The sequence below is a fragment of the Sturnus vulgaris genome, chromosome 8 (assembly GCF_052056855.1).
Source record: "Sturnus vulgaris isolate bStuVul1 chromosome 8, bStuVul1.hap1, whole genome shotgun sequence".
Taxonomy (NCBI): domain Eukaryota; kingdom Metazoa; phylum Chordata; class Aves; order Passeriformes; family Sturnidae; genus Sturnus; species Sturnus vulgaris.
The window spans coordinates 24,966,094-24,992,857 of NC_142250.1; the positions used below are offsets into that span (position 1 = coordinate 24,966,094).

Here is a 26,764-nt window from a genome sequence, read left to right on the forward strand (position 1 = left end):
TCAGGGATGGAGGAGCAGGATGGGGAGCTGCTCTGCTGAGCGTGGCCAGGAAGTGGTTTATCTTGTGATGCCCTAGCAGGTCCTGCCCCATCAGAGTTCTGGCTGGGTTTCAACTCTTTGTGGCTTAGACCACGGCCCCAGGGCAACTGAGAAGCACAGCTGTGACTGTGCTGTAGGTGGGGCTGGTCCCCTGCTCCATGAGCTCCCTGTTGCTGGTTCCCACGCTGATCCAGGGTAAAGCTCTTTTTCTCTGTGTCTTGGCTGCCTGGGCTTCGAAGGAAGAGAGGAGGACACCCCAGGAAATGCAGCATCCCATTATCCCGGGTTTCAGCGGCACTGCAAAGTGGGAAGAGAGCCATGTGGCACCTTGGTGGCAACAGGAGCAAGAAAAAGTGTCAGCAGAGCCACCTTTCGCTGGGACTACCCCAATGGTGGGTGTGATGAGTGTCCTGTTCTCTGAAGTGTTAGCTGAATGTGCCATCCCTGTTCCATCCTGCCGGGAAGTGGGCAAGGGTACCTCTGCTATTGCCTCAGGGAGCCACCAGGTCAGGGCAGGCACTGATAGAGCTGAGCTAGATTGCAACCAAGGGAAGCAGCAGCAGGATTTGGAAGGGCCAGGCTGCCAGTAATTCCCATCCTCTTCCCATCAACATGCCTTGCAAAGGGAAATGGTGCGGATGCACTGTGTGGGAATGGCCTTCTCTGCTGGAAAAACTGAAGCTGGTGTCACCTCCTGCGTGCTGGTGCTCAGATATTTTCTGGGTCTTCCCCATGCTGCCTCAAGTTTGTTGGGAGCTTGGATGTGTGGCTGTTCACCCACTGAGTGTTCTGTGGGAGGAGAAGAGGCTCCTCCAGCTCCCAGTCCCAGTGCAGATGTTTGGATTCACATCCTGGCACAGGAGTTTGCTCATGCCCAGGGCAGTGTCAGGCTGTGGTAATGTGGCTGCTTGTGGAGTGGACTTGTGTCCACAGTCCCACAGTGCTGTCCAGAATGCAAGAGGGGGCTATTTCCATGAAGGTGCTGCTGTGACAGCTGTGGGTTTTTGTTCTGCAGTACGGGCACAGCTTGAGAAGCACAGTATAGTGTTGGAGTGGGGGGTGTGTGGGTTTAAATTCACAGACATGTAAAGCAGGTGCTAAAAGTGAATATGTTTGGGCTGTGGCAGAGAGGTCCATGCAAGATAGCCTGGGTTGAGGCTCCCTGTAGCTGTCCCACACCGTGCCCTCCTGAGCCCCCTCCTCACACTGGGGCAGTGTTGGCAGCTCTGTGCTCAGCACCCACAGCCCAGATACCCAGAGGTCACAGGTGTCCTGCCCTCTGACCCCTCCGAGGTGCAAATCTAATCACTCTGGGCTGGGCTGTCCCTGACACTGGCAGAACTGTCACTACTGGCCACACATCTCTGCCAGGCTGGTGGCATCCAGGGGAACAGGGCTGCAAGGAGCATATGGGCTGTATCCCAAGGGAATTTAGGATGTCTCAGAGTTATTCTCTCAGGGACATCAGTGACCGAGCCCTAGGCTGGATGGGCAGGATTTATCTTCCATGGTATCCTTCCTGTGATGTCTCTGCATAGGGCCTGTGGGACACCTCACACTGCTCCATACCTCCAGTCCCTGCTCCCCTGACAACCTCTTAGGCAGGCAAAGACCCCCGAGCTGCTGTGCATGAGGTTTTTGGGGCTTGATAGGAAGAGTTGTTACTGATGGGCAGAGTAGAGGATGAAGAGAGCAGAGGGGACAGGGACCTTGTCTGTGGCAGGTCTGTCCCGCTACACCTCCTAATGCTCATCTCACAGGGGAAGGCAGCACGGTCTAGCAGTGGGGCTTGGCCATCGGGAGGTAGGATTTTGAATCCTGGGGAAAAAATGGAAGTAGACTGTTTGGAGAGCTCTCAAACTCCACCTGAACTCCCTGGGCATTTGCACCTGTGCCTAGGCTGACTCCCTGCAGCCCTGACCCATCCCTGCACATCCTGGAGACAGTGTCTGCACCATGATGGCAGCTTGGGTTGTGCATGCCATGGCCATACTCCAGGCTGTCTCCAGGCTCTGACTGTTGTTTTGCCTGTGATATGTTCCCCACCTTTCCCAAACAGAGGTCTGCAGGGCAGCACAGAGACCAGGCATGACCTGGGCATGGAAGCTGGCAAGGGGCACAGTTCTTGTGCCAGTCCCCATCCTAGCATGGCGTGGAGGCTGTAGGGTTGACAGAAGATGAAGGGCTGGGCTTGGATAAGGACTTGCAGGGGGTTTAGGGCAGGTCTGTGGCATGGTGGTCCACAAAAAGCTGGGGGGCTGCAGCCAAGCCTGGACAGCAGCAAGTACCACATGTTTCCACCTCAACACTCCTTTGGGGTCCACTCCCACTGGCCCCACTGTCTCTCCCCATAGCCCCATCTCTCACAGGGCCATGTGGGGTGCCCCGGGGCCTGTCTCCTTGGGGCCAGGGTCAGGATGAGCTGTGGCTCTGCTGGGCTGGGATGTCAAAGGGGCCATAACCCTGGTGTTTTGCAAACTCCTGGGGTCAGCAGTTCAGCTGCCACTGACACAGAGGCCCAGAGACACACACGGGCATTTTGGGTGGATGCTGTAAGCAAACAAACGAAGGTAGAGTTACAGAGACATACAGCCCCCCCTGGGCCATGCTGTTGGTTTTAGGCTTAACCCCACCGTGGGCTGGGCACAGAAGTCCTCTTCCTAAGAGGACCCAAACCAAGCCAAATTGCCTGCTGGGGCTGACTGAGAACTGAGGCAAGAAATGAACAGCATTTTGCATCTGTCTCAGTTACTCGTGATCCTGAAGGAGCCACAGACCCCATCCCACAGACAGGACAGTGACACCTGGCATTGTGTGATGGCTCCCACCTTCCTGGGTGGCCAGTGGAGCTCCTGCCTACCCAGCCTGACTTTGCCCCCCCCCACCCCCTTTCCCAGCTCTGCCTGATGATGTATGGCTGGACACCCCAGCTTGGGCTGGGGCTATGATACTAGGGAAGTTGTGCCAGCCAGGAATGTCTTGGGACCAGGTTCTGGAGGTGCTGTTTGGTCTGTACAAGGGGGTCAGGAATGGAGTGGAGCTGCCCAAGGGCCACGAGCACACACATCCTCATCCACATGTCTGTGGGTGTCACCCTGTGCACGTGTGTCATGGCCATTCATGGTCAGGCTGCTTTATTTGCTGGCCCCTGCTCTACGCAGAGCAGAGTTGCACAAAAATACTCAGCCTCGGGTTTAAATCATGCAGGGTTGGAGATGTCACCTTCTCTTTGAGCTGATCCCATGTGAACTGCCCTCACTGGGACCCTTTGGTCTCTGGTTTGCCTATCTCAAGGACTCTGTGGACCTCTTCCCGAGCTGGGTAGCTGCAGAGCCATCCCAGCTCTCTCTCCTTGCAGATGGATGGGGTCTGAGCATGTGTCTCCCCTTCAGTGACCTCCACAAGGCTCTTGGCCTTGCTCAGGTCTGCCAGATCATTACCCATGTGCTGCATGGGGATGCCAGAGATGAGAACAGCACTAGCTTCAACAGAGTCAAATGCAGGGAACGCTTAACACCATTGAAAAATCGAAGTGTGCATCCGTGGACTGTCCTGGATGATAGGATGATCCCCTACTCGGCCTGGGAGCCGGAATACTGAGCCACCCAGGCTGTCCCTGCTATGCTGGTAGCCCTGCTGCTGTTGGTGGTGAGGTCTCCTCCATATGGCCCAGCCTGGATGGAAGGCACAGCCCAGCTGTGTCTCCTCTGATCTGCAGGAGCATCGCTGCCTGGGAGACAGCACGTGGCCACTGGAGAATGGTGAAGCCAATATTGATGCCTGCAATTCCAGGAGCACGGACTGAAATTATGGAAGCAAGGTTCGTGTTTCTAGAAAGTTGCTGGACAGGAGGGACAGGAGGTGGTGAAGGACAGAGGAGTCAGCCCGATTCCCTGAAATGAAGCTGTGAAAACAGGCTGCTGAAGAGTGACCAGAGAGGGCCACATCATCCAGTTTGGTCCTGCACAGGGGTGGGCACATCTTCAGAGGGCTGTGACCAGAACACAGGGGCAGTCTCCTGACCTGGTGTTCCCACCACCCACAAAACATGCCTCAGTCTTGCTGCTAGTAATTGAATAGAGAGAAGAATTAATTGTGAGTGGGCTGTGTCTCCCCTCCCCGCTCCTCGTTTGCCCTGGGGCTGCCTTGGTGCTGTGGGTAGTGAAGACAAGGTCATTCCCATGTAACACATCCCAATGGGGTTTCACCAAGTTCCTTCCCTTTGAGGGGTGGGGGCAGGTTAATGGTGAGCAGTGGGATTGCCCCAGGCTGCTCCGTGCTGCTCAGCCATGGAGGAGCTGCTGTTGCCACTGAAACGCCCCATTAAAGCCGCAGTGAAGGATCAGCAGGCAGGGCTGGGGGCACTGGGCTGCGAGGCTGGGAAGGGTGAGGGTGGAGTGGGCTAGTATCCCTCTGACTTTGCTGGGAAGCCTCCATGTCTTTATTTTGGGGTAGAAAAAGTTAGTTTATGGCCAAGCATCCTCCAGGCATGGCTGTAAAACATTACAGGATTCTGGGTTTTGTGGATTTTGACTCTTCTTCATATGGTGTTGGAGCAGAGAGAGATGTTCAGGTATTGGGCAGTGCTTCCTGCACTTCAGTATCCTCACTTTCGTGTGCCCCAGCCTTTGGCTAACCCTCAAACCCACTGCCTACACTGTCTGTCCTCTGTCACGGTCCCCAGGCAGCTGCTCTGCAGACTGAGTCCTCTGCACTGCAGAGAGGAGCTCTCCTCGCCGTCTGGCCGGCTCAGTGCTGCTGTGTGCTGCAGGTACTGCTCTCCTCCATCAGTCGGGATTAGCGCTGTGGTCCTGTCTATGCCCTGCCTGGCAGGAGCGGGGAGCTGTGCCTGTTGGCCTCTCTCTGTGAGTGACAGCAACGTCCTGATTGCTTCTCCACCTGATAGTTTCCCCTGAAACTATCCATTGGTAGTTCCCCCTGAAAGAGGTATTCAAGGCAAAACTCCTGTAGGTGTTTTGCTGGCTTCCCCTCACTCCAAATTCTCCTAGAGTCCTCTTATGATATGAACTCCCAGTTTGCTGGGAGCCCTTGTCTCTTTTCAGCCCAGATTGGACTGCTTGCCCCTAAAGCTGTGGTTGGTGCTGTTTTCCTTGTCTCTGCCTTTCTGAAATAAGGGATGCTAATGAATTGAGAGGTTTCAGGCTGATGCTCCTCACTGGCTTTGATCTCTTGTGGGGAGCAGGAGCTGACACCACTGTTTATCATCCTGCACAAGGGAAGGGGTGTATGTGGAACCATTTCTGACATGAACTGGGCTAGACAGGGATGATAAAGAAGCAGGCAGGAAGCTGGAGGTGGAACCTGGCTCTGTCCTGCAGATTTGCTAAGGGAGATCCTGGGAGAGAGAAGGGATGATGCTGGGGTGGCCCTGGGTTGTGGGGGTGCCATGCTGAGCATCACAAGGGGAATGGGAAGAGCTTTCCTCATCACTTGCTCTGCTCTCTCCAGTCTCTGCTGTACAGTGGCACAGTCAGGGCCCAGAGCCTCACAGTCCTTTACCTGCTGCCCCTTCCATCTCAAATCTTCTCCTGATTTGTTCCCTGTTTTATCTCAGTCTAGGCTGCTCCAGAAGCTGCCTCCACACTTCCCAGCTGCCAGGAGGCTCTGTGTGGGGTGAAGGAGGTGGGCAAAGTTTGAGAACAATCCTGGACCCCAGCCAGGCTGGGACAGATGTCTCCATGTCCTAGTTCCTCTCTCGGCTCATGCTTCTTGGTGCTGTAGCCCTGTGGCTGCACCTTGGTACCCTCAGCTTTGCAGGAAAGGGGATGGGAGGGCTGCAGCTAATGCTTCAGCTGCAGCATTTAACATCCCAGATGAACATAAAACACATGAGCTCTTCTCTGAAGGAAAACATTTCTGTACCTGACCAGTCTAAACATGGTCCCAGTTCTGCAGATCAGGGCAATAGAGCAGTGAGGCAGCAGGACAAGATCTAATGGGACCATGCTGGTAAGCCTCTTCCAGGGATCACAGCCCAATGGCTGCTTAGAGCACTGGGGACACAGCAGGTCCTCCAGTCTTTCTGCCCCAAGGGCCTTTCTTCCACCATCTCCATAGCAGCTTGGCCTGAGGCCCAGCTGGTCTCAGGAACACAGGGCTGTAGTTTCTCTTCTCCCCAGGAGAGCCAGACAAGCCATTTAGCCTCAGTGCCTGGGGATGGAGGGGACCCTCACCCTGTGGACCAGCGGCTTATCTCAGATGGCCTGTGAAGAAGCTGACAGGCAGGCAGATTTCCCTTTTGCTGCCTGGCACGGGAGAGAGCATATCCAAAAAGGTTTATTACTTAAAAACAAAAGGGGGTGGAGGGTGTCACTCTTGATGCAAACACAGGTGGGCTGAGAAGCACCAAGGGAAGAAGGCAAATGCCTCTGTGCAGGTACCCGTCTTCCCTGTGAGGAACAGATTGTGGTCATGATCCAAGGCAACAGCAGAGGCGGGATGAGCCCAGCAGCTGTGATGCTGCCTGTCCCTGGCTGCTGTCACCAACCTGCTCATTTCTTTTCCCTTCCCAAAGGTGGGGTAGGATGGGGGCTGTGGAGCCTTCGGCTGTAGGCCTGAGGATGGCTGACAGGAGCATCATCTGTCATCCACTGTCAGGCAAAGTGTGGCCACCCCTGGGTGATCCCACACAGGCTTGATTTTACAGCCATGACTGGCACTTGAGCCTGTTTGCTGAGGGCAGGGGGCACACGGGATTGTCAGCTTGCAGCTGCCTCTGACCCCGTACAGGACACCATAAATCTCCCAATTTAAGGCAGTCTGGGCTGTTCTGGAAATGGTGCTATTGAGTAGACTGTGGTGTGCACGATGACATGTGCCTGCCTGATCCTGTGTCCGCCAGGGATAAAGTGGAGGTGGCCACTCGTGAAGGAGAGTAGCATCTGGGATATAGACTAAATTCCTTAAATTTTTTTATATATAAAGAAGTAAGGATTGTCTGAATTTAGACCATCAGGAGTGTCTGGTGTTTCTTGTTCTGGTTTTGCCTGATTTTCCGTAGGCAGTGCAGAGAGGTGAATAGGAGGAACCACCTCACCTGTGCTGTGGTACATCAGCTGTTCACACAGTTCAACCTGGAGAGTTTTTCTCCTGACGCTGTGCTGTACTGATGTGCTGAGTGTGTGAATATGTTGTGCCTTTGGAAATCAGCTCCTGTGTCTGCCATGCACCTTCAATGCCTGTCCTGCCTATTCCTGTGGTTCTCCTAAATGTTTCCAGTTAAACACAGGCTTGGCCCAAGACTTCTTCCCACACATAGGAAACTCTCTCAGAAACATCTTTTTGCACCAAAAAAAAGGGAAGGAAATTTAACAAGGAGCTGAATTTTGGGGTAATTTTGGCCAGCACAAGGCAGTTGGTCATCCTGTGCTGTACTGGGTTTGTTAATACTGATGCAGGGACTGTTTCCTCCTTGGGCCCTGTGGGGTCAGCCCAGTGATGGGGCAGTGCCCAGGCTCCCCTGCCTGCCTGCAGCACCCCTCAGCAGTGAGGATGCTGAGCAAGATCAGGTGAGAACCTGAGGAGATCCATCCCCAGAAGTGACAGTAGGCAGAGTTTTGGGGTGACAAATTGTGTAGTGAGGAGAGGTGTCAGTGCATTTGTGTCTAGGGCTGTTGGGTGCCTGAGCAAGGGGGAATGTGCACAAGCTGGGTGTCAGTGTGCATGTGAGAGAGAGAACTGTCCTGTGGCTGCAGCTGATGTGATTGTGTGTGAGGCAGAGTGTTGTAATTTGTGGGTAGGGGTGAGCAAAGCTAATAACTGAATAAGTAAGTGAATAAGTGAATAACTGTGCTGGGGAGCACGGAGTGTGTGAGAGGTGCAAGTGAGAAGAAGGGGACCTCATGGGAAAGGCTGCACATATGTGCCAGCTGCGTGTGTGTGAAAGGGGCTGTGTGCATGGCTGTGCATGTGCAGGAGGGCTGCACAGGCGTGTGCGGGGCTCTGTGTGTGCGGGCAGGCCATGCACGCGTGTGTGTGTGTGTGTGTGTGTGTGTGTGTGTGCGCGGCGGGGCAGCCACCGCGCTGTCACTCAGGGGCGGCTGACAGGAGCTGCCTCTCCAGCGGCGGCAGATAGCGCTGATTGCTGATTCGAGGAAGCAAAATAGCAATTGTAATTATGGGCTCTGATAAGATAAAGGAGGGCGCGGGGAGCGCGGGGACCGGCAGCGGGGCACGGCTGGCAAATTAGCAGCTGTCACTCAGCGTCGAGCAGGCGGCGCCGGCCCCGGCCCCGGCCAGGTACCGGCCCCGGGGGCCGCCCGCCGCAGCCCCGCCGCAGCCCCCGCCCCGGTGCGCAACAGGTGGCGGGGCCGGGAGGGCCGGGGCTCGCCGGAACAATGCAGCCCTCGGCGGCCCTGCCCGGGCTGCGGGGCTGAGCCCCGTCCCGCCGCCGCCGCCGCCCGGCCCCATGGCCCCGCAACGCCGGCCCTGAGGGCGCCCGTCCGCTCCGCAAGGTAAGCGCTCGGCGGGGATGCTCGCGAAGAAAGCGGGGATGTCCCGCTCCCCACCTCGGTTGCGGAATTTGCTCAGCCTCACTCTTTCTCGAAACTCCGACCCCCTCCATCCCCCCTCCTCCGGTAATCCTTTTAATGTCTGGCACGTCCCGGGAGGGCTCGCCCGCCCGCTCCCAATCCACAACGCGCCCGCGGAGCGGCGAACCCCCAGCGGGGGGAACCGCGTCCCCGACCCACCCTCCGAGCCCTTAAACCCCGTTTTACGGATGGGGAAACTGAGGCACGGGGTGGGGAAGGAGTCCCGCCGGCGACTGACCGCGGAGTCCGACCCTTAGCGGCAGCTCCAAGCCCCGGCCACACCTGGCCCGCCGCTCACTCCGTTTCGGCAGGTACCGCCGGGGCCGGGAGGGGAGCGGGGTCCGGACGGGCTTCGCCCGCTGCAGCTGCCGCTCCCGGCCGCGCCCGCCCCCGCCGTCGGGGTTGCGGGTCGCCTTCGCCTCTCGAGGAGGTAGCGGAGCCGCGGAGCGGGGCGGGGGGCTCCCCACGGCAGGGGCCGCCGGCCGAGCGCCCCGGGGGCCGGGCGGGCGGTGGGGCCGCCGGGCCTTTCCCGTCTGTAGCCGTTTGTGCCCTCCTTTCTCTGGGGTGAGGACGTGCCGGCAGGGCGAGAGGAGCCGAGGAGCTGAGACAGCGCCGCGCCCCCCGGGCGCTCCCCGCCTCCGCCGGGCCCCGGCCCCGCATCGGCGCCGCGATGGACCCCTGCTCTTCGCTCTTCAGCTACGTGTGAGTACCGGCAGCCGCAGCCCTCCCGTCCCGCGCCCGCAGCCCCCCGGCTCACACCTCTCTCCCGCTTTTCCTCCTCCCAGGTTAATGCACTTGTTCGTCCTCTGCCTGCAAGCCCAGGTAAGTGCCCGCTGGGCTGCCCGGCTTTGTTCGCCCCGCGGGGATGGGGGGTGCCCCGCCGCCGCCGAGCGGCTTGGCAGGGAGGGACACAGGGAAGAGGAGCAGTTTAAAATCCAGGAGATAAAAGTTGTTTGGCTATAAAAAACCGGAGCCGAGGGGGACCCCACCTTTCCCGGGATGAAAAATAACGTGTGGAGAACCCTGGCTGAGAGGCAGGGAGTATCGGGATTTCAAGGAAATAAGTAGGGTTATCTTAAAGCAGCTTTAATTCCTGTCTTCCCGACCTCTAATTACACTGTGGATACCCCCATCCCTCTGCTCCGTTTTATTTTCCCCCTCCCATATCGCTTCATCCAAAAAAGTAAAGCAGAATTAAAAAGAGGAAAAGAAACCCTGCAAAAGCCTTAGTAAAAAGCGCAGGTTTTGATTCAGCTTAAAAGTGTCCGACTTTTAGCATCGCTGGTTTGTATCGGCAGAGACAGAAGTGACACGAGTAGATTAAACATCCCGGGCAGGGCTTGTGCAACACTCGCATACCAGCAGGCACGCGTCGCTGGGAGCGGTGCGCCTCCAAACCGGGGTGAAGCCCCCCTTCCCCCTGAGATTACAGGTGCAGAAGCTTTGTTTGAAATGCCCTTTAAGCTACTTTTAAAAATTATTGTTATTTTCATGGAAGCTTGGGGGGCAAAAAAAAAAAAAATGGAGTTTCCAGCTGAAAAGCGAAGGAAACGGAGCACTGGGATTGTGCAGTTGTATAAAAACATAGCTGTAATATTTTGGAGTATGAGATGGAGACCAAATAGCAGCATGGCTAATGACCTCTCCTCCACATGGTACCCTCATCAGAGCTGGGGAGAGAATCCTGCTGCATTATCCAAAACCCGTCTATAGGAAACACACATGCACAGGCAGAAGCAGAGGGAGAGAGATGACATTGTCAAGGGGAGATATCTCTATAAAGCTGGCTTTGGGAGAGCAGTGGCTTTTGTTTTTATTGTGGTTTTCTGTTGTTGTTTAAGACAGGAGGAAATCTTCCCATTTGACGTGGGGGTGGTGGGGAGTAGCCCCAGCCTTCTGATGTTGAAAGGAGCGATCTCCTAACATTTGCTCAGAATACATCTTTATAAATGTCAGGGAGCAGCGAAACTTTCCAGACTTAAAAGAGGGATTTGAGACGAGGGGGGAAAAAGACTTCTGTGCCAGCTCACAAGCTAGGGCTGGGGGGGGAGCAGGTTTGGCCGCTCATGAAAATCATTTAAAGCCCAGGAGCAGCAGTGTCAGGTCTGGAGAGGACGGGCTTAGCTGTGGCTCCGGGACTAAAGGGCTCGGTGTGATGGGGCTGGGGATGACCCCGTGCTGGCACCAAGCAGCTCACTGGGGATGAGGGCTGTGTTTGCATGTTGGTATCCTTGGGTGGTTATACCACTAAATACCTGCCCTGGGGTATGGTTTTCTTGTAATTCTTATGCCTCATAATTCTGCCAGCTCCGTGACTTTGTGTTTGAAGAGCTTAATAAGTGGGTACTTAGGAGCAAATAAAGAGCCTGAGACCCAGAGGACAGGCAGCTGTTGAAAACGTTGGGGTGTGTGCTGGGGCAGCTGGAGCAGTAGCACGCTCCTGCAGAGGTGAGAGAGGTGTGGGATGAAAGAATCAGCCCCTTGAGAGGGTAACATAGTGCCATCCTACATGTCCCACCTTGATCCCCTCCAGCTCCCAGCCTTGATGCCCATCTCAAGGTACCCCAGTCCCAGTCAGAACCCACTGAGTCCTGGAGGGGTCTCTGGGGTCACCAAGCCCTGTTCTACTCCCGAGCTACCCGCATCTCTGCTTAGGGCAGGTCTGGAGAAGGCACGGCTCTGTGTAGGGCTCTGGTCACTGTGTCCCCGAGCTTAATGCTCCTTCTCCTGGAGAGCCTTTGATGGCACAGGAGGCACCACCGCGGTCCTGGCTCTTGGCCTTCCGTAAAGCCCAGCTGGAGGCTGGCGATCTCGGCTCAGCCCATTTGCCCCGCTGAGGAGTAGAGATTATAATGGTGTGTTGTATATTTTTTAATTTCCTAAAGGTAACTGTTCAGTCCCCACCTAATTTTACACAGCATGTGAGGGAGCAGAGCCTGGTGACAGATCAGCTCAGCCGGCGGCTTGTCCGTACCTACCAGCTGTACAGCCGGACCAGCGGGAAACATGTGCAGATCTTGGACAACAAGAAAATCAATGCGATGGCAGAGGATGGGGATGTGCACGGTAAGGACACACGATGTGGGCAGGCGAGAGGGGAGCTGGGGAGGTGTTCACAGCCCAGCGTGGCGATTGATGATTTCCGTCCTGTTTGTTAGCCAGAAATCATTAAAATCGTTCGGCTTGTGGGGGCTTGTAAAAGGAGAACATAGGGGTCAGTAATCAGCAGCTGTGTGATTCAAGGTGAGGGCAGGTTCCCTGTGCCAAAGAAGGGGACCAGTTCTGGAAGGATAGGCTCTGCTTCTTTCCTTTTAATTCTTGGTTTACACCTGACTCAGAAGGCTTGGGGCTGTGGCATCCTGAGCATCATCAAACATTTCATCTCGGCTCTTTCTAGGGATGGGAATCCCTGAGACTTCCTTTTGAAACTGAAATGGAAAGCGAATTTGAAAAAGAGGAGGCAGGGAGGAGAAATGGGGAATGACTGCTTTGGAAGACTTCCTTGAACTAGGACTGTGTAAAGTGGTATTTTCCTGCCCCATCTCTTCCTTCTCAAAACAAATCCCGAGCAGAGGGTCAGCGAGGCACTCAGCCGCAGGCAAAGATGCTGCGGCATCCCCAGAGACAAAGCAGGGACTCTGCAAGCGTGAGAGCCTGCGCTCTGCCGTGGCCCCTCTGCATCGCCCTCCCCAAAACCTCCACCCTCTCCTGGGCAAGGGGACTGGTCTGGTCCACTCGAAGCCCAAATACTTTGACTGTGAGAGCCACTGACATGTTGGGATGGTCAAGCGCGGGGCAGGGGTCAGTGGGACCAGGGAGCCCCGGCAGCGCCGGGCTGGCTGCAGGAGGACTGATCCTGCACCCAGGGCAGGGAGGTGTTCCTGAGTGCTGTACATAACTATCACAACAGTTTGTCTTTGGTATTAGCTGCAATTTCACTTTCTTCCTTGGGTAGATTAGTAGAAACAATTTTTTTCTTTACCTTTCTGGCTTTTGGGGGCTTTTTCTTCATTTTGCTTTGGCTGAAAATTTAATGCTGGATATTATCAGTACAAGCACAGCACAGGTTCCATGTGATGTTCCATACATCCAGAATTAATCTTGCAGATGAATTATTCCCATCCTGCAGCAGCTCTAGCTTGAAAGGGCAGTAGCTAATTTCCGAAGGAAAAATAAAAAGAAAATCCCATCTTGTTTTAGACCTCTAACGCCTGGATTTTAAAAAACAGTTAGTGCATATTTAAATAACAACCAGGTTTAAATACGGCCAGAAGGAGGGGACTGGTGGTGGCTTGAAAAACTCTATTAAAATGTAATAAAAAAAGGTTAAGCATTTGAAGAGCTAAGGAGGAAAATGAAGACTGATCTAAACCAGAAAGAGAACAAGCAGTTTTTCAGATGTAAAGTTTTAAAAGAGTTGCAAGTCTGTAAATGTTAAAATAGAGGTTCAGGATTGTTCTGTATGAATCTCTAGGGAGGCCCCCATGTCTGGAAGAACTATTAAAACGCTTCTTACTTTCACCTTTTTTAACATTTCCTGAATACTTTCTCCTCTTCGCAGTCCAGTTGGGGGATCAAGTGTGTCTCGCTGCATTTTTTCAGCATTTACGTAGCCACTTTCCCTTCAAAGTTTGAGCATGAAACATAATTTTACTGGGATAAATCTGTCACTTAAATGAAAGAATAGAGTTGAAAACGTTAAGCCTCCTCCCCCCTCCCCAAAAGAAGGAAGGGGAAAAAAATGACTCCCCCCAAACATTATTTAGAAATCTACATTTGCAGCAAAGATACCCCCTCCCCAAGCCCTTATTTCTGCCTTTTTTTTTTTTTTTTTGGTCTCATTTTTAGGGGTGGGTGTGTAAAAGGGGTTGATTTATTTTTGCAGATGACCCCTTTCCCCACGCTGACATTTTTACAGCCGACTTAACATCGAGTCCGGCGTTTTCAGTTATTTGTCTTAATTGTCAATATTTGATTGACTTTTTTTAATTCTAAGGGAAGGCGGGCAGCCGGTGCAGCCCAGCTTGTCCCTCCCAGGCTGTTCCTGGCACCAAGAAAACCACTGCCAGCTGCAGCTTGGACTCTGCTCCATGAGTGGTTGGAGACACCAGCACAGCTCTCTGCCCACTTGCTGGTTTTTGTCTCTGCCCGGGGTTTTCTGTTGGTTAGGGCTGGAGTTTGCAGGGTTCACAAGTTGCCTGCAAGGGTCTAGGGGTGCAAGTCCCTGGGGCCAGGTTGTCTTCATCCTCTGTGGATAAGGGGGCCAGAGTGACACATGGGCTGGGCTCGTGCAGGGCAGCAAACCCGTCTGGTGGCTGTAAATCACAGCTGCCCTTTGGGGGAAAAAAAAAAGTCCAAAAGAGAAGCAATATGCATCTTTAAAGCAGGGTTTTGTGTTTGCTGGGGCCAAGGCCTCCCCACTCCCTCCCTCTTTCCCTCTTCATCCCTCCCTCCCTCCCTCCCAGCTCTTTCTGTCTCTCAGAGAAAAATCAATTCTCCTCAAACCTTTTACTGCCTCCAAGATCAATTCCACCCCTTTCCCCAATATAGATAAATAGGGGGTCACTGTCTCAATGCTTTGTTTGCAGAGTGCCATCGCTCCCGTGGGTGGTTTTGGGGATGCTAGGTGCTTGTCAGGCTCTGTGCATTGATCAGCACATCCCGGAGTTTGCTCTTCCCAAATTTCTTGTCTCGGAGTTCAATCTGTGCCTGCCTAGGAGTAGGGGGATGTGGGTACATGGTAGCCCGGGGACAAGAGATGCTGCAGGGTGATATTGACAGGGGGGGGTGCAGGAAGGGGGAGCCTGTATGCACATCAAGCTTGGCCTGCCTAACAGCATCAAATAAGTTGGCCCCAGCAAATTTGAGGATGACCTTTCCATTGGTCAACTCAGTGGCTGCCAGCACTGCCTGCTTGCTGTCCCCACCCTTGGTGCCATTGACCTCAGCAGCACCCATCGCAAGAGGGATGCAGGGTTGAGGCACTGCAGAGACAGAAAGGCCATTTGCTCCTGGCCCAGAGTGTGATTTAGGATCACTTTAATTTGTGTGTGCACCTACAGCTTCCTTCTGCCTTTCAAAGCATCCTCCTGCAGAGCTTCCCACTCCAGAGCCACATCACTCCACCCACTGGAGCTTGCTGGAGGCTGAGCATTCTGGGTTAGAGATGTGCAAGCTGCAGTGAGCTGCAGTCCTGAGAAACTGAAAAACCCTTGTGCAGGGATCAGAGAGGATAAATAAGGCATCAACGGACTTAAAGCCATAATAAGAGTGTAGACTCAGAACCTTTGTGGCCTGTCCTCTCATTGCCTAGTTGGATAGCATTTATCATACTATGGGCTGATGCTGGACAAGAGGTGATGGGACAGTCACAACTGGCTTTTCAGCGTTGTGGGGAGTTCTTTGGTGCTTGGCAGAGCACAGACCTTTTGAGGTGCTAACAGGTAGCCACCATCCCCATCGGGGCTTGCTCAGGGGACAGCAGCTGCAAGACCGGGAAGAAGGATGTCCTGTCCCCATCCTCCCCCTTCCCTGGGGATGCATGGGCTCTGGGGCTTGGGTTCCCAGGGTGAAGGCAGGGAGGGAAGGTGACAGGTCTATTTATAGGCAGCCCATCGACCCAGCGATTTGCATAGCTCCTTCAGAAGTCGATCGATGCCTCCATTAAAAAACTGAGACCAAATCAATACGCCCTCTCGACTCGTGCAAAGGTGAAAGGCATTAAAAGGGTGGCTGTACCCTTCACGCCTTCCCTGCCAGCTGCAAAGTCACTGCTCCTCCTGCAGTCCTGGCCTGGCAGAGGGACATGGGGCAGTGTCCCCTGGGCTGGGGACAGCTGGCAGCACACTGTGCACTTCCAGAAGGTGCCTGTCTGGTTCTTGCCTACAGGCACACCCAGACCTGACTCAGTTTGCAGGGTGGCTGCTTTGTTCTCTGCCAACCAGCGTGTGCCTTGCTCACTGCCCTGCCTCCATCTGGGACACCTCTGTGGCACCTGAACAACTGAGCCCCGTGGAGCTGGGTAAAACAGAGCTACTCCCCATCCAGCACAGCTTAAGGTGGCAAAGGGACAGGTCCAAGGTCATGCAGGGACATAGGGGCAAGTTAAGAGGGGAGGAACAGGCTGTATCTTAACCTCATGTGCTGATTTTAGGGCTCTCTCTGGCCCAGTCACCAAAGATCATGTGCTTGCAGTGCCCAGCATCAGGGTGCATTGCTGGGCTCACCATACCTGTTCCAGCCCTGTCCCACACCCCCTCTGACCTCCCTCCCTCTCTCCCCAGCCAAGCTCATCGTGGAGACAGACACCTTTGGGAGCCGCGTGCGCATCAAGGGGGCAGCCACAGGTTTCTACATCTGCATGAACAAGAAGGGGAAGCTGATTGGCAAGGTAGGGTGCAAGGGTACGGGCAAGGCAGGGAACTGCCGGGACAGGGAGAGGGGACTGCCAGGAGAAGGGCTCTGCCTTTTGGGGGCAGGGGGACAAGCCTGCTGCAGCCTGAGGGGGAGCAAGAGAGGTGGGCGGGTGCCGCGTGGGGCACATTCCTTCTATCTCTCCGAACAAATAGGCGGATTGCTGGTCTATTCTCCACGATTACATGGTACAAGTGCCAGGAATGTTAAGATGCTCCATGGGGCTGGCCCCAAGGACAGACCCCACCACCTGCTGGTTTGTCATGCAGCTTCTGTGCCTTGAAGCCCCCCCGCCACGGGAAGGGGCAGGACATGCAAAATCCCTCCAGAACAGTGATTTTCTGCAAGGATTCTCCATGGCATCTGCTTCCTGGGGGCTCCCCGATGTGGGTCCCTCTCTAGTCCTGCTACTGCCCATGATGGGGGAGCTCAGTTCCTGGCCACCCCATGCTTCCCCCACCACCTGCATCTGTGGGCACCATCACCACTGACCTTATGTCTCTTCTCCTGCCCCTCAATGTTCCTCCATGCCCCTCCTATATTAAAGGCCCCCGGGGGGACAGGATGGGTGGGTGAATTAGGATGGAGAGTTTGATCATGGTTACATCCAGGCACAGATGGAGGCAAAAGTTCCCCGATGGATGTGGTGGAAGTTGAGGCTGGGACCAGCTGAACTGGTACATAAGCAGCAATGAGCAGCGTTTGTGCCACAGTGCCTGCTCCCTGCGGCTTGTTAAGGAAAAGCAGATTTTGGGCAATTCTGACTAGTGGGCGAAGTGAGCCTTTGGTTGCCCACAAGCTCTGCAACCCTGCTACCACAGCAGTCAGCCCGGTGTGGGGTAGTGAGAAGCAGCCCTCTGAGCAAGCGCCTAATGCTTAAACGTGCGCTTAAATGTGTGCTCCTGTCCCCTTCTCAGAGCAACGGCAAAGGCAAGGACTGTGTGTTCACGGAGATCGTGCTGGAAAACAACTACACGGCGCTGCAGAACGCCAAGTACGAGGGCTGGTACATGGCCTTCACCCGCAAGGGCCGCCCGCGCAAGGGCTCCAAAACCCGGCAGCACCAGCGCGAGGTGCATTTCATGAAGAGGCTTCCCAAGGGCCACCAGACCACTGAGCCACACAGACGCTTTGAGTTCCTCAACTACCCCTTCAACCGCAGGAGTAAAAGGACTAGAAACTCCAGAGCGGGCCCTTGATGCCCCTGCTCCCTCTGGCTGCATCTCTCCTGGAGGATGCTCCTCTGAGCTTGGTGGACTTATATGTAGAGACTTTCCCATATGGGCATTAAACAAAACACAAAAAAAAAAAAAAGGGGAGGGGGGAGGATAAAAAAATTACCTGCTCTAGTTGTTGGTACTTTTGGGGGGGTGTTTGGTTTTTACAAAAAAAGGTAAAAAAAAAAAAAAAAAAAAGAGGAAAAAAATGAGAGAGGCTCTATTTTTGTACTCCAGCTTTAAAAGTAATGAGACATTCAAAGACTGGTGAAGGGAGAAGAGCCCTTCACTTAGAAATGTTCTAGTCTGTTTGGGTTTGTGCTTTATTTTGTAATTATTTTTTTTGTAGCTCTAGGGGGAAAGGAATTAAAAAATCATGTTTAAAACAAACAAGCAAAAACCATGGAAATCCAAATCTGGAAGCGATGTGCTACTTCAATGAACTGAACTAATGCTATGCTTGCTGGAGAAGATGGAGAGGCTGGAAAACAGCTAAGAGGAGGGGATTTATTTTGGAGGTGGTTGGAGGCCTCCTAGGTGGTTTTTGCAGCCTGGGTGATGTGGGGACACTGCCAATGGGGGCTGACTGTGACGCCTGAGGTGAGGACCACTGGAAGCTTTCTTTCCTCGGATGTGTCTACTTCTTTGGCTGAGCAAGAGGTTGCTGGAAGTCACATCCTTCTGAGAATGCTGCTGGCTTCACAACTCTCAACTTACTTTTTTCTCAGGAGGAGACAGGGGTGATGGATTCCCCAGAGAAAGTCCTGAACTGACTTGGTACCTCTTACCCATGGGAGCATCTTTGGCATTTGGTTTGTTTTCAAGTACTAAGGTACAGCTGCTGTGGAGCTGGCTGATAACTGGTATAATTTTTTTTCCCCATGTGGAAAATGTGAACTTCTCACCAAAAATTGATATTTTTTTCCTGTCTCTATTTTTTTATGAGATGCAAGTTTTCATCCATAAAATTAAACAAAGTTTACAAATTATTGTGGAGCCATTTCAGGCTGTTTTGTTGTGATATTCAGTATCCTGTTGTAATAGTTGGTGCTTCCGTTGCCAACCGCCTCTTCCAGGTTTCTTCTTTGATAAGAAATACTGCTGCCCTTGTTTCCCTAGGAAAGAAAAGGGTTTCTTTCAAAATTTGTATTGACAGAAGCCAAACTTTATATTTGGAATTAAAAAAAACCCAAAGGAAACATTAAATCTCTTGAGTGAGCATCCTCAGCCAGACCTGCTCTACACATGCTGCCCTGGGACTGTGTCTCTCTCCAAAGGGTTAAACCAATTATTCTTCATGGGGAGGGCAAACAAAGACACTGGATAGGAGCCAGAACCAGGGGTGACTTTTCATCCAATCTTTTTTGATTGTTTGAGGTTTTTCCTGTTTCCTTGAGGATTTTCGTTTTGTTTCGGTTGTGTACAAATTGAATATGAAATGATGGAAATATTTATTTAATATGTGCATTAAAAGTTTGTATTAGTCTAACTGAGCCTGATGCTTTCTAGGGAGGGGATGAGGCTGGACAGACATATTGGACAAGGATGAAAAAGAATGGCAGTGAGGTGCAGGATGAGGCTGCTGGTTGGTGCAATTTCCTTCCCAAGGGAACAGCTGTGGAAAGTGGGAGACTGCCTCAATATTTTGCACCCAGATGAGTTTTGTGGAAATCAGGGTTTTCCTTGCAGCAAATTCCAGGTTTAATGTGTAGATGACACCTTCCTGACATGTGTGAGCAAGGCTCTCTGCAAGTTGAATGGGGTCATAGTGCCATGGAACTTGGACCACTGCTTTCAAGGACAGGATGAAACTTTCCAATAGAAAGGTGGTATTTGCTCCTCTCTTGCCCAGAAGAGCTTGGGGCTGTGCAAAATGGGCATCCCCTCCTTCAGAGAATACTGAGCCCTGCTGCAGGGGTCTTGCTTACAGGAGCTGATCAGGGATTGAGGTATGGAGTGGTTCTAAGGTATGGAAGCATGCAAAAATAAAAATGTGAAATATATTAAACTGTGTAAGTGTAGCAGCCCTGCAGGGTGAGTCCCACCACTGCTGATGCCAGCTCTGGGTTTATTGCAGTGCTCATGGGGTGCCTGTGACATCACTTAGTGCTCATGCTGAGACTTAGCTGTGGGTGCAAGGCTGAGCTTTCCCCTGGCTGACAAGCAGCCTGGGCTGAGCTGGCAGTATTCCTCAATAATTCCAAGGAGGGAAAAGAAGGGGCTGAGCACTTGGCCGTGATCTGCACCTGAGCACCGCTACTGCATCAGGGTGATCAGGGATGTTGCTTGAGCCACAGGACAGCAAGGATGGCTTTTGTCTGACTGTTCCAGGAGGCACCCAAAGGCTACAGAAGCCTGAGGATGATAGCTGGGGCGAGACTTTGTTGTGGTTTACAGACAGGAATTAAAAGTGAATTGCTCCTGGCCTTTCCCCAGGCAGAGATGGTGTTTGATAGTCCTTAATGGTTGCTTTTCTTCCTTTAATTTGTCTAACTGCTTTTCCTAATGGCTTTGTGAACATGAGTGAATTGGTGCCAGGTGCCTGCTCCAGGTAGCAGAGGCACAGGACTGGCTCCTGTCTTGTTACAAATGTCCCAGCTATGGTAGGGAAGGGCACGGTGTGGGTGCTCAGCCCCCAGTAAGGCTGTTCCCCCATCCTGGCCACCCGGATGCAGCCAAGAGCTGGAGCAGTGAGCAGCCAGCACCCTGGGGTTTGAGGTGGGTATGGACACTCCTGTGTTCCCACACAGCTCTGTACCACACTACCCTCAAATCCTGCTCTGCTACAGTGAAAGGCACCCAGGCCTGGCCTCTGGGAAGGGAACCCCAGCTCACTTGGTCCATGGTTAGTCAGCCACTTTTCCTTAGAGGGCTTCTGGGTGGCCGTGGAGCACTACAGCTTGAGACTTTGTTTATTGCTTGAATTTGTCTAACTTTAGCTCCTAGTCAACAAAGGTTGTTTCACCATTGCTTGTGAGATTAAATGGCCCAATTCTTGTAAGTTAATGAGTAGGTGAATTAATTAATGGTTCCTCATATCCTGTCTCTGCACTGATTCCACTTAGTCCTTGGTACATCTGGAGGAGCTCATGCTCTTCAGGGCATGCAGGGTGCTGTGCACATGGTCCCCTGGGCTGGTGGTTTCCACCACCCATGCAGGAAGGTGGGGACAGTCCTTGGTGATACCTGCTGTTCCTCCACAGTTACAGGAACCCTGGCTGCTATTTGAATACATAGGGTCAATCATCAACCCAGGAATCTGGGAATTTTCCTTTTTCCTTCATCAGCAGGTGTGTGAACCAAGTTTGAGAACCACAGGCATCCAAAGGCCCTGGGGACTGTGGGGTGCTGAGATGGGACTGGATGCAGCAGAGGACTGGGGACAGGGGCTTTGGGGGATGGGTGTTTTGCTTTTTTTAACTCATGCCGTTAGTGTGGGTGTTTTGGGCAGAAACCCCTGCTTTGAGCTGGCAAAGTCCTTGTGGTGGGCATATGCCTGTTCCTAATGCCACCATTCTCAGTGCCACCCTGCAGTCCCCTCACTGCCACCATCTGACTGGAAGGAGGTGGCAGATGAAGCAGGAGAGGAGCCTTGCTGTTGGAGCAGGGATGGTGGCCCCATCCTGAGCTCCAGGCAGTGGTGTGTGTGTGTGTGTGTGTGTGTGTGTCCCTGCCTGTGCCACCCAGACACAGTGACAAGGCTGGAGCTGAGCAACCTTTGGGAGACTCTGCCCTGCCAGATCACGAGGAAGCCAGCCAGCCAACACAGGGTAAGAAGTAAATGTGGGGTGAACACACCAGGGCAACACTAAGCAGGAGAAAGAGCTGTTTTCAGATTAAATGCTGCTGTGGTTGCCCAGAGAAGCTGTGGGTGCTCCATCCCTGGCAATGTTCAAGGCCAGGTTGGATGGGGCTTTGAGCAATCTGATCTAGTGGAAGACATCCCTGTCCATGGCAGGGCATTTGGAACTAGATGTTTTCAAGTCCCTTCCAATCCAAACCATTCTGTGATTCTATGGTAGAGAAACAGAGTAGACAGGCAGCAATAAATTGAAGTGGCAGAAAAAGAGGCATGTGCTATCTGAGCAGGGGCTGCACCAGGGCCTTATTAACCAAACCCCAAACCTTTTGGCACACGTTGTCTCTGCTCCCACCCCGTCTCTCAGTTTACAACTTTTCTACAAGTTCTGCTGGGATATGGGTGCCCACTGAGCTGGGTGGGCTGTAGGATGCTGTGGCTCCTTTAGGCAGGCTCTAGCTTGGGAAGGACGACTGGGCTGTTTGTTTATTGCATCAGGCTCAGCTTTCAAACATTTCCCTGCCATCCCCCTCCCCCTTCTTTAATTAATTCTGGGTAAGAAGTTCTGGCTTTATTGTGCCACCGAACTAAGGGCTCTCTGTGGGAAAAGTCACACCTTCTGAACAGCTTCTGATACCATGCAAATGAGGGACAAGTCCAGGAAACGCTTTCATCTCAGACCTGTCCAGCCCCCTGCCCATTAATTACACACATTTCATTTGTGTGAGAGCAATTCCTCTTGGGGAGGGGGCAGGGGGTGGCTGCAGCTTGTGGATCATCTCAGCCTCCCTCTCTAAAGATTCCTCCTTGGAAGGGATTTATAGCCAGAAACAGGGATGCTCAGGGGCTCAGTGGGGGATCTCATATTTTGGCCACTCCAAACCAAACTGGCTTGTTGGTGGGCTGTATCCTGACAGTGGGGAGGGCTCAGCACAGCTCCATGCCTTGCTCCATACCAGCAAGCCCTGGCTGTGGAACCATCCCAGAGGGAGACAAAAGGTAGAGCAGAAATGAGCTCAGTGCTGTCACAAGGGAATGGCCCTCTAGGGCCAGGAGCTCATGAGATAGATTTACTTTGGGCAGGGTGGCCCAAAATGAGTCTCACATATGGAAACATCCTTCTGTGCTGCAACAGCACTCAACATGTGCTGAGGGACAGCAGCATACTCTGACAGGGCACAAAATCTTCTTGGCCGAATGTAGACCAGACCCAATTCTCCTTTTGAGCCTTGGTCTCTCTCTCCTCCTCTGCCCTCCTTTCCACACAGCTTGTCTGACCACAGGGTACAGCCAAAGGCACCTCCAGGCTGGTTCCTGTTTTCCTGAGTCTGATGGGGAGTCTTGGGTCCAGGCCCTGGACAAGGTGCAGAGAGAGGGGATATGGAGTACAGTTGGTTTTCACAGCCAGTGAAATAACATAGTAATAACACTTAGCACTTCTGTAACACCTGGGATGCTCCAAGCACCTACACAGATGCTCCTCATTACCACTCTGCTTCCTATTTGCAGTGTTTCTGCCCCCTCCCCACGCCTGCCTACAGCACTATCAGTTCTCCCTTAGGAATGGGGAAGCCCTAACAGTTATTGTGGCATTGTTGCAGAAGACCTTTGATGGCTAAGTTTGTTGTTTGCCTTCCTCCTGGACAAGGATGTGCTGTGACCTCTGGTCTTGACAAGCCATGGGCCCAGGGAGACATGGTCCCTGTGGCTTGGTGCACCAGAGGAGCTTTCGGGAGATGTTGGAGGGACGTTTGGGACTGGGAATCTGAAGACTTTGTAGGGTCAAAGTCAGCATGAAATTGGTGCCACGCTCCAGCAAAACTTTTTGTCCCCCACTGTGCCTGCACCACATCAGCTGCAGGATAAGAGAGGGCTCGTGTGTGGATGGGTTGAAGGTTATGGCTCTTACTCCAGGTTGCCCAATGGCCCAAGTGCTGTGCAATGAAATGCACTTCAGATCTGCTGTTCTGGAAGCAGAGGGGATATTCTTGGGCTTCATGTGACTTACAGCATCTCTCCTATGTTCATAGTAGCTGTAACACTGGAGTGTCCTTCCAGGCTGTGTGGTGTCCAGGATATAATCTGTGGCTACATAGTCCTGGATCAGAGGCTGGGAGAGGCTTGGCTGTGTTGGGAAGAGCCACTCCAGCCATGTTCAGGTATTACCACTTTGCTAAGGTTGTGCTGTGGGTTGTTGTGGACTGGGAATAGGGTGCTGAGTGCTCTCAGAGCCTCCCCAGTTTGGTGAATGCCTGATCTGTGCCACTGCTCCCATCCAAGCCCTCTGTTCAGCCATGGAGTAACCTCTTTCAACCATGACCATGGCACTGTGAAGGGTCCTTGCTTCCTGGGCTGGCTTCTTCTGCCAATATGGCCATTTTTTTTTCTCTCAAAGATTTATAGCAGAAGGAGAAAGAAAAAAAAAAAATCTCAGCCTCGTTCTCTTTCCGTGATTATTTTGCAAACTCTTTCTACTGTAGTAGTACATCTTGGTGGCTGAAACCTCCTCTTTTATGAGCTGCTCCCAGAGTAAGAAGCAGCCCTTGTCCCAAAGACATCATGGTCAACTGTAGCAGTTGCCATAAGCTGTCAAGGTAGACATAAGCACAGGTCTAGTCGCTACCAAAGCAAAAGAAAGTCCTGAGTAGGGATTTGAAGAAGAGGTGGAAGGTGTCCCTGTGGAAATTCATAGTAAACATTAGGAAAACTCCAATAACAGCATTCAAATAAACAAACCCATAAGAGCCTTCTGAAGTGCAGGATGAGACCTAGGCTGTACATCCATATAATTTTGACTATCAAGATGTGAAATGAACCTTGAGTGCTGGCTGTGCCTGCTCAAGCCCTGGGCTGTGGCTGTGCTCCCTATCTCCCCGTGAGAAGCAGAAGCCCAGCTGGGAGCCAGCCCTTTGGTAATGGCCTGCGAATTTCCCTGGACTCTGTTAATTGCTGCCTGGCTGCTAGTTACAACTCCAAGTCAATTGCTGGGAGTGTTGGGCCCTGCAAAACAACCCCTTGAAATCAGTTGTTAGCCCAATTAACAACCGGTTTGGCTTTGGTTCAGGCTGTTAACCATCAAACAGCTAACTGCTGGTAATGATTGATTTCTCAGCAGTTGGGGCTGCAGTGGAGGAGCCAACCTGTGTCACAAGATGCTGTTAAAACCAAAATTTTGAGAATGCATCTGGCTCAGGCAAACATTTGAGTTATCCCACACCAGTAGAGCGGGCAAGGGGATGACTAGAAGTTTTATCTATTTTGATTAAATTCGTGTGTGTTGGGATGAACTGGCAGCCACCAGAACAGTGCTGCCAAGCACACAGTGCTCCAGGAAGGCAGCCACCACTCTTTGTAGGGCAACCATTGATACTCATGGGGCATCATGGATGGGAACTGCTCATTGCCCAGCTCTCTTCCAAAGTTACTGTTGCAGCCAGCAAACCTGCACAGATTAAGGTATCTAGTTTGAATGTTCAGGTGTTTCCACAACCCACCATTTCCATCTGCACCACCAGCTGGGAGCTTGTACAGGGACAGAAGCTCCTATCAGCATGTGCAAGCCTGGGATGTCTCTATAGCAGTATGGCACACTGTGCTTGCTGGAAGGCAATGTAGACTCCTCTGCAGGTGTGAGTATATCTACAAAAACTATAAAATACTCTTTGGGTCCCAGGGTTCAGGCAGGGTTTGTTTAAGACTGATGGTCAGGTCTGTTTCCCTCCGCAGTTTCAGGCCCTGGTTCTCCACTGTGCCCTGACAGGCTGGTTCAAACACATTGCTGGGTATTACATCAAGAGCTTTTTTTTAGCCTAGGGATATTTTCCCCCTGATCAAAGTGTCTGATTCGAGCTGTAACATGTTTGGGGAGGAGGAAGACAGCCACCTGTTAAGGAAAGACTTTGAAAATGCAGAGGATGCGCTGCAGAGGTTGACTTTGTGAAATGTGAGCTCCAACGGTGCAGGGTGAGGAGTGAGAACCTTGATGAACAATACTATGGTAGTTGTGCTTTTGTGGGTGCTCAGGGGGCTGTGGTCCTGCCAGGGCCTCAGCTCTGAAGTCTGAACTCAGTTTCTGAAGCTGAGACCTCAGTTTCTGTGCTCCTGAGACCCATGCAGATGTTTCAAAGATCTTCCTGCAGGGTTCCTCCGAGTGCAGATCTGGTTCTCCCTGGAGCCATGCTTTTCCTGCCCTTTCACTGCAAGTATGGTCATCCCAGATTCCCACCAGTACATACCCCTGCATGGTGCATGTTTTCTGTAATCAGCTATATTAGATCCTTGGGCAAACAGGAAAAAGTTGCTTATTTCATCAGATACCTAGTGAAAGAAACTGTGCTCTCGCCCACATAAGGATTATCTTGCCACCCATATTGGGGAGGCTGGGCTGCAGCTGAAACTTTCCCCATGCGAGGCAGTGCATGTGCAGTGAGCCTCTGTATGCAGGAGATCAGTCAGTGTTTCACCTCCAGTCTGTACAAGAAGAAACTGGTTCTTACAAAAGTAAAAATGAGGAGTTTGGGGAAGCAGACAACCCAGTTTTCTCACTTACTGGGTCTGTGAGCAAATGTTTTACTTGCAGCTTATGCATTAGATTGGTCTGAATTACAGCAGCCCCAGTCTCTGCATCTTCTGGGTGTCCCATTCTTCCTGAGCTGTTGCTGAACACATCCTTCCAGGGAGTGCTGAAGGGTGCCTCTTGCCTGCTGGAACTGGGTAATCTCTGTCTGCTCAGGCTTTTTGTATACCAGAGAAGGTCAGCTGTAAAGAGAAATGATTGGGTTTTTTGGGGGCTCTTTTTAGACATCAAAAATGCTCCATCATCCACAGGCTGGCTTAGCTTTCAGCAGCCAGTGCAAACAGAGTCAAACCCTCAGGAGAGAATTTAGCAAGAGAAGCGGCACAGACTTTTCAGAGCTATTCTGCCAAAATATCACATCTTCATTCCTCCTTATACTCTGTGCCACAGCAGTTGATGCTCTTTTGGGCTCTGCACAGACACAGGGTGAGCACAGAGGAGCTCCCAGCCAGAGCTGAAAGCAAGTGGCATAGCCCCACTTTAGAGAAGGTGTGGGGGAAATCAGTGTACAGAAAAGATTAAGATCTGAAAGAAGTTCTGGCAGAGCTACAAATCAGCTGAATCAATCTGTAAGAGGCCAAGAAAAGGTATGGCAGTAGTCCAGTGGGAGAAGCAATGCGTATATGCAATAATCTGAGTTATAAATGAGGTATAAAACCACAAACTTGATTTTTTTCTAAACCTCATGTCCAATTCCTCAGCTTTGACTGAAGATTGGATTCTATCCTGAATGCTGACTGGATTTGTACATCAGCAGATTTCAAGGTCGTGGGGAGTATTCCAAATGTTCGTCCCGGTCTTCTGCCATACTTGAATGAGAGAAAGCTGCTCAGTGCCTTGAGTGAAAGTCATAGCTCTTACTTAAGGAACAGGAAGAAAGGATATTCTGCAGGGACCCCATATTTCAATATTCTTTGGCGCTTTTGGCCATAAATGCCTAACTTCAACTCATGGCACTTGATCTTGCCCTTTTCCAGCTTACAGTGTCATCCCACCTGACCAAATTTCTCCAGGCAGAGCAAGCAGGTTTTCCAGGTCTCTCTGAGCTCTTGTAGGGATTTTTAAAGGTGATTCCCATTTGTCAATATCTCTTGTGAAGTGCAGCCAAGTGTCTTGGCCTCAGCATCTGGCAATATGTTCTGCTGTTGGCTCAGTTGTGTCCAGGACC

General features: G+C 52.3%; 1 protein-coding gene across 2 annotated transcripts; it reads left to right on the forward strand.

Moving 5' to 3' along the window:
• The first annotated feature begins 3,079 nt into the window (after positions 1-3,079).
• Positions 3,080-18,710, forward strand: FGF8 (fibroblast growth factor 8). Of its 2 annotated transcripts, none has more exons than XM_014885925.2 (5): positions 3,080-9,293; positions 9,377-9,413; positions 11,477-11,657; positions 15,875-15,981; positions 16,922-18,710. In XM_014885925.2, the coding sequence occupies exons 1-5, from the start codon at positions 9,262-9,264 to the stop codon at positions 17,201-17,203; spliced, it is 639 nt and encodes a 212-aa protein (XP_014741411.1). In that variant the 5' UTR covers positions 3,080-9,261; the 3' UTR covers positions 17,204-18,710. The 2 variants fall into 2 exon arrangements, with proteins under 2 accessions (XP_014741411.1, XP_088025369.1); XM_088169243.1 differs by having other exon boundaries at positions 11,510-11,657.
• Positions 18,711-26,764: the final 8,054 nt, after the last annotated feature.

Excerpts from the sequence above, each read along its gene's own strand:
- FGF8 (XM_014885925.2), top strand. The coding sequence starts at position 9,262 with ATGGACCCCTGCTCTTCGCTCTTCAGCTACGT. Across the intron at positions 9,414-11,476 it reads TCCTCTGCCTGCAAGCCCAG|GTAACTGTTCAGTCCCCACC; the intron begins GTAAGTGCCCGC and ends AATTTCCTAAAG. Across the intron at positions 11,658-15,874 it reads AGAGGATGGGGATGTGCACG|CCAAGCTCATCGTGGAGACA; the intron begins GTAAGGACACAC and ends CTCTCTCCCCAG.